The 6764-nt window shown below is 41.9% G+C and overlaps 1 protein-coding gene across 1 annotated transcript; it reads left to right on the plus strand.

Annotated features, from left to right (window-relative positions):
• The first annotated feature begins 2138 nt into the window (after window positions 1-2138).
• hmgb2a (high mobility group box 2a) lies at window positions 2139-5140 on the plus strand. Its single transcript, XM_088647220.1, has 5 exons — window positions 2139-2294; window positions 3039-3203; window positions 3472-3620; window positions 3813-3987; window positions 4114-5140. Exons 2-5 carry the CDS (start codon window positions 3054-3056, stop codon window positions 4282-4284), a joined length of 645 nt encoding a protein of 214 aa, XP_088503346.1. The 5' UTR covers window positions 2139-2294; window positions 3039-3053; the 3' UTR covers window positions 4285-5140.
• The last annotated feature ends 1624 nt before the right edge of the window (window positions 5141-6764 follow it).

The raw sequence follows: 6764 nt of genomic DNA on the forward strand, positions 1-6764 counted from the left end.
CTTCTTTACCAATGGCGGTGAGAGAGTATGGAACAATAGCCTGTCTTGAAGTTGAAGCCGAAACCCTTTAGCTGGCGGATAAGATCATTAGATCAATTAGCTCTTAACTACCAAACAGGCTAGACAGGACCCCCTCTAGTTCCTGTCAGTTTCACATGTTCTTATACCATTGTAGGATTACCCGTCACTGAACGCACAGTTGGTTTTCTGGTGTCATCTGGTCCAAATCCGGCGGCAATATGGTGCATCAGCAAAGGTAGACTTCAGAGTGGTAACTGGTGAGAATCTCTTCAGTCTCGGCAAAAAAAAACAAAACAAAAAAAAAACATTTTCAAAGACGACCTGATTAAGATTTCAAACGTTTGAAGGGAAATCAGTAAGGGTGATCCAAAGAGTTCATTCAAATCGGCTTTGGTGAACAGAACACAGGGACATAACTGGAAACACGTGGAGACTCAAATCTGCGGACACACTAGAAAATGTTGTGATTTTTACACAGAAATGTATCAAGCAGCCCCTGTCCCTTGCACATCTTCCTATTTCATTGTGGGATGAGGAGTCACTGAACGCCCAGTGTCTGGGATCGTCTGGCCCAGATGTGAAAGGGACGAGGGACAGAGACGAGTGGCGCAGCTCGCCGAGGTGTAGGAGCTGCTCATGAAGGCTCTTCTCGCAGGTTCAAGTGCGAGAGCACATCCTCCCCCGGGCTCTGTTTGTGTGGGAGAGCTCAAGGCGGGGACCAGCCCCCTCGCCAAAACACAGGATGCGTCGGTGGGGGCGGGGGACCTCTCGGGCTATTGTGTTGGCAGCAGCTGGCTTGTGTGTGTGTTTCCCCCCCTCCCTGCGTAATAAGTTTCATATATCATTGCAGCTACAATCAAATTCTAGTACGGAAAAAAAGCTATTTCAAATGAAAATATATTTGAATGTATCATAAAGAAATACAGATATTTCAGAGTTGGAAAAAGAAATCGTGCAAATCATGTTTATTCTGGTTTCACATAAGTGCAAATTGGTAGTGTTGAATTGTAGACGTTAGGTACTTATTGAAATGAACTTTAAATTAAAACAGGCGAGCGGACAGTATTTAACACGTTACAGTCAGAAATGCCTTTACTGTGGGTTGATGCTGAATTTCCCATGAAGTGAAAGAGCTGTCTCAGTTAAGGCATTATTTACACACATATGTAGCCGTTTATATTGGCGGCCACTCTGAGAAAGTTTTTAAGGCTACCCATATCACTTTTTTGTATTGAATTTCTGGACGATACGCATTTTTAGTAGAATTAGTTGCTTCAGTGTCCTCCACACAACAAGGCAAAAAGTTTTTTTTTGTCTGGGGCGGTGCTTTCACAGCTTCGTCGTTGATCTTTTGTAGCTTATCTACAAAAGGATTACTACTGTAAATTTCATGCGTAATGTACCAGAGGAAAGTTCATTTCATACACGGTGTGTGTCGTGCTGGACAAGAACGCCTACTAAGCAGAGTGGGGGATATAATAAAGTGCTTTTAGTTTTTAGTTCCTGCTAAAAGTAATCTGTAAAAAAATAAGCCTCCTTTTCACACCGTACAATATTCTTGGAAACAGCGATAAATCACACCCGATTAAGTACTTAATCGGTTTGTGTTCCCGCCTGTTATCTTCCGTGAACAGGACCCTGCGAAGAATGCTTTTTAAAAAAAAAAAAAGAAAGCAAACGCAATCACTCGCTGACCTACGTTACTAAACGATGAAAATATATTACGTTGTTTACACCGGAGTCTACTTTTTTTTTTCCTCCTTTCCATTAACTTTTACACCCACAACCCCCACAAGCTCTTTCCTTTGTGTGATTGAATTCCGCCACCCAGTTCAAACCACGCACGCAAACTCCCCAGCCAATCACAGCGCACATGTCCCCCCGCCGGCCAATTGCTTTGGCCGCCGCGAATTTTAAATCCCTGAACCGACCAATCACAGGCGCCCTGTTTTTTTTCCCTCCTCGACTAAACTGGTTCAGTGCGGACTAATGGGAGGGGGGAAGGTGGCACACAAACTTGCTGTTACGGAACGGGAGAGGGGGTGGGGAGGGGTGGATCGTCGGAAGCCGTCCTGAGCCGTCCTGAGCGCCGCAGCCCGGCCCTCCCTCCTCACCAGAGAGGGTTCGAAACGGCGCTACCGACCAATAGCGTGGAGCGGGGGGCGGGGCTCGGGCAGAGTTGATCAAGTTTGTGTGGCCGGTGCGCTCCTGAAAAAACACTGCGTACAAGTAGAAAGTGCACAGTCTACAAGCAAGTTGTGTTGGTGACTGAGGTAAGTTATAGTGGCTTATTTCCCTCCCCCACTCGGGAAAAAATAAATAAAAATAGGTTGCATGCGGTATTTACTTAGCTCTTTTCGCGCCGTTATGCTATTTTTTTTTGTTTTTCTTAACGGTACTTGGAAAAACCGTCGAGGTCTTCGGAACAGTTTCGAATTAATTTGCACTTGTTAGTGTTTTAATGGTGTGTTTTGAGCGTTTGGCTTTTTCTATAGCGAAACCTTTACGAAGCGGCGTTCGGAAAGAACTCCTTTTGGATATTTTAAGGGGGCCTCAGCTTTTTCTGAGGGGAGGGGGTCGGCGTGTGCCGTGGGCATGTAACGTCGTTACAGATTGTTCAAGGTTGCGACTGCGCTTTCTGGATTTCGTTTAGAAACTTATCTTACAAATCCTTGATTTTTTTTAACGCTGTAGTAGTGTTTTTTGGGTGTGTGAGGTGGCTTTCTTCCTTAAAATGTTTGTTGGAGAAGTGTATGCGTGTATGTGGTGGTGGTGAGCGGGGGGGTGTAAGTTTTTAGGCGGGAAACAAAATGGAGGGACGCTTATTGTTCTGGCGGTGCGGTTACAAAGCAGGAACTAGCCTGGATTAGTCAGATTAGTGTCGGGGCCTCTCGTTGCTCTCCGCACACAGGCAGGAACTGATTTATGCGCGTTTTCAACTCGGAGCTCCTGCCTGATTTTTGTCTTCTTTTTTTGTTTTTGTTTTTTTTTGTTCCCCGGGACCGGCCCCGTTCCAGACAAATCCTACCATCATGGGCAAAGGAGATCCCAATAAGCCGAGGGGGAAGATGTCCTCCTACGCGTACTTCGTGCAGACGTGCCGGGAAGAGCACAAGAAGAAGCACCCGGACACGTCGGTGAACTTCTCCGAGTTCTCCAAGAAGTGCTCGGAAAGGTGGAAGGTGAGCTCCGCTGTTTTGTTCGGGCCGGCTTTGCGCCTCCTCTCTGCCCCCGGGTAGTTCGTGCGCCCAGTTCAGCTTGAAGCACTTCCTTCCCCGTTTCTGCTGCCCTGTGCTGCAGATACAGATCGTCTTCGGATCTGCAGGGGGCTTCGTTTGGACGAATGGTCCCCCCAGCCCCCAGTATTTAGTTTAGTGGCCTGTACTTTTATTTTTTGAGGGTGTGTGTGTACACATATATATATATACATACCTTTTATTTTCGTTTTAGACCATGTCTGGGAAGGAGAAATCAAAGTTTGAAGACCTGGCGAAGACTGACAAGGTCCGTTACGAGCGTGAGATGAAGACCTACATCCCACCTAAAGGTGAAAAGGGTGGCAAGAAGAAGAAGGACCCAAATGCTCCTAAACGCCCACCGTAAGTCCCCTTTTAGGTGTTTAAAAGAGCTCTGCGATATTAAATGGTTAAGATTTAGAGGGTATAATTTGCACTATATGCACTCCTGTTACATTATTACATCTCCTATTTAGAATGACTTAAGAGATTGTTGGACCTCAAGAGCTGCCTAGAATTATTTGATTCTAAGTCTTTATCTCTTGATTTTTGCAGGTCGGCATTCTTCCTTTTCTGCTCTGAGCATCGTCCAAAAATCAAGGGCGAGAATCCTGGTATTTCCATTGGTGACATTGCAAAGAAACTAGGGGACATGTGGTCCAAGCAGTCGTCCAAAGACAAGGTTCCCTTCGAACAGAAGGCAGCAAAACTGAAGGAGAAGTATGAAAAGGTAAGGTTGTTTTTTTTTTAAGTATACGAAAGCCCCCCAACGTTATGGTATTGAGACCTTCACCATTATGTGGTGTAAAAACACTGGGTCGGGAAGCCTGCTAATTTTTCCTCTTTAAACATACAGGATGTGGCAGCATACCGTGCCAAGGGCAAAGGAGATGCTGGCAAGAAAGGACCGGGCAGGCCAGCTGCAACCAAAAAGAAAGCTGAGCCCGAGCTGGATGACGACGACGAAGAGGAGGACGAGGAGGAGGAAGAAGACGAAGAGGACGATGATGATGATGATGATGAGTAATGTCTGTTCAACCTGGAGGTTTAAGCTGGAATTTACAAAACAAGAATGTGAACTTGAATGCAGCTTAACATTAGTATTGGGTTTTCTTAAAACATGTACAGAAATGTGTATAGCTGTAATACATATTAGGGTCATGTGCTGTTTTGTAATGAAAGTAGTAGCTGATCCTTGAAGCACTGCTTTTTTGTTTTGGATAGGGTGTGATTCTGGTATGTTTCCACTGCCATTTTATAAACAATTTTATGTAGTAAATGCAGTATAATGTTTTTTACATGGGACTTAAAACTTTGTTCTAACTGTGTAGATTGCAATTTTTTATAATAAAATTTTGTATATTACAACTGTTTTTTGAATCATTTATAAATTACGTGTGCGTTTGGGTAACTTAACCCATTGGTGAGACCAGGATTCTGAAGCCGTTTTAAAATGTATTGCCTTGTTTTTGAAAGTAAAGAGTTTGGACAATGGGTTTTACAGTTAACATGAATCTGAAATTAAGAACCATTTCATTTTGCAAACCCAGATGTCTTTTGTCTCTTCGTATATCCAGACTTTATTGGTCAGAAGACTACCACAGTTTAATTACTAAAACATAGCCTTAAGTCATTTCAGCTTGTTCCCTTATATGTTGCTTTTGCAATGTGGGTCTGTATTGCAGTTCTCAGCAACTTGCACACTGTGCTGGGATATTGGTAGCCCACATTCGTTCCTGTTGCTTTCAACAAGTGAACTGTTATGTATTCTAAAGAAATTTTAAGATCATGTGGCTTTCAAGGTCTTTCTAAGCCTGCATTATGTCTTTAATTTCAGTCTTCTAAATCTGGAGTATTTGATTGAATAAAAGACTTAAATGGTTTATTTGTGCTGAAGTTATTAATTGGGCACATTCAGGCCTTCAATGTTCAGTTAAATCTTTTAAATTAAGTTAATTGAGCCAGGCTACTTTTGAAGATTGAGGTCCTTGCAGAATGTTTAGGGGCAAAGTGAAAGTAGTTTTACAAGTGACAGGAGTATGAATGATAGTTATTTGAAGTGGGTTTAGCAGAAGGGTATTGGATTACAATGTCCAGATCTGGTTTCTAAGTGATTGAAATTTAAAATCTCAAATCTATTTGATTGCAATTCTGTGTAAAACCAATTCCATTGTGAAGGTGCTGCTTTTGTTGCATTTCATTACTAATCACTAAAACTGTAAAGAGTAGTGGCAGAAGAGCTGCATTTGAAGTAGAATGGAGCTCTTTTTTTCTGAAAGCAAATGTAGTTTTGTCTAGTCTAAGCTTCCTGCTTTCTCAATGTTTTGTAACTTCAACTGATGTTCTTGTTTACAGCAGCACTGTCGTTCTGCTGGTTTAGCAGATATATTTCAAATCCGTGATTAAGATAAAAATTAAAAGGTGATCTGTTAATGAAAATGGATAGTTTAACTTGGTGATTAACTGAAGATGTGGAAGGGAATTTTCCAACTTTGACCTGTTCACCTGGTCAACAGGGTCACAAGTTCCTGATTGGGTGTTAATTTCATAAACCAAGTGTAACTCTTTTGCTAATGCTTCTGATAGCTTTAAACTAAACTAGATCTGGAACATAAGACCTGAGTCCTCGTTTGCCCCACTGCAATTTGCCTCTTCGTGGTTTTGATTGCCCAAAGTACTGTACCAGTCATCATCAAATTTTGGTCCTGGAATTTGTAATTGGAGAATTCACATTCTGTTGCACCAAGTGAAGTCGGTTATTAAAATTGACCTTCCATATTGTTCAATGGCTTTTCAACTTGCATATCAAGGTGCATCTACTCATTATGAAGCACAGCCATCAGAACACTTTGGCTCTTTTGCATTCTTTATCAATTGTTTAAAATATTGAGGTTAGTGTCACAGCCCTTAGTTTTCATGTATTACAGGTACTTGGGTTTGTGTATTAGCAGAGTTTAAGAGTAAATGAGCAAGACAGATTGAGTAGGATTGAGATACAACAGAAGAGATCAAAGGCTTTGCATCTCTGATCAGTAGTTTAATGTCCCAAAATGCCATTCAGTGTGAATTGTATTCCTTTTGGAGGGGGCAATTTTCTTATTTCCTGTAATAAGACTGCCAGTTTTAATGACCAATGGCTCCTTACTGTGCTTTAAAGGAGTTGTATTGCAGTTCAAATGTGATTAAGACTTTTTTCTGTATTTCAATAGTTTCCTCTCATTCATGGTTAGCATTTTAGAAATCGAGTCAAGCCCAATGATGAAGATGGGTAGACAGCATTAGAATTCATTACTGTAATAAAACATGCCCTTTATAAAAAGTGTCAATTTTACATCGAATGTACATTAGGCTCCACCTATGCAACTACTCGTTGAAGTGTAATTCTTGTAACAGTGAAAGAGATATCTTTTAATGCTTCTCTAAGTTTAATGACTTAGCTTTTCCCATTACTGCTTTATGGTTTTGACATTACATTTCAAAAGGTAGTAAACAGACAACACACAAAGG

Source organism: Lepisosteus platostomus, chromosome 1 (assembly GCF_059453375.1).
Source record: "Lepisosteus platostomus isolate fLepPlt1 chromosome 1, fLepPlt1.hap1, whole genome shotgun sequence".
Classification (NCBI taxonomy): Eukaryota; Metazoa; Chordata; class Actinopteri; order Semionotiformes; family Lepisosteidae; genus Lepisosteus; species Lepisosteus platostomus.

Bases quoted from the DNA above. Each gene is read 5' to 3' on its own strand.
- hmgb2a (XM_088647220.1), top strand. From the start codon at position 3,054: ATGGGCAAAGGAGATCCCAATAAGCCGAGGGGGAAGATGTCCTCCTAC. The intron at 3,204-3,471 runs GTGAGCTCCGCT...TTTTCGTTTTAG, and splicing joins AGTGCTCGGAAAGGTGGAAG to ACCATGTCTGGGAAGGAGAA. The intron at 3,988-4,113 runs GTAAGGTTGTTT...TTAAACATACAG, and splicing joins TGAAGGAGAAGTATGAAAAG to GATGTGGCAGCATACCGTGC.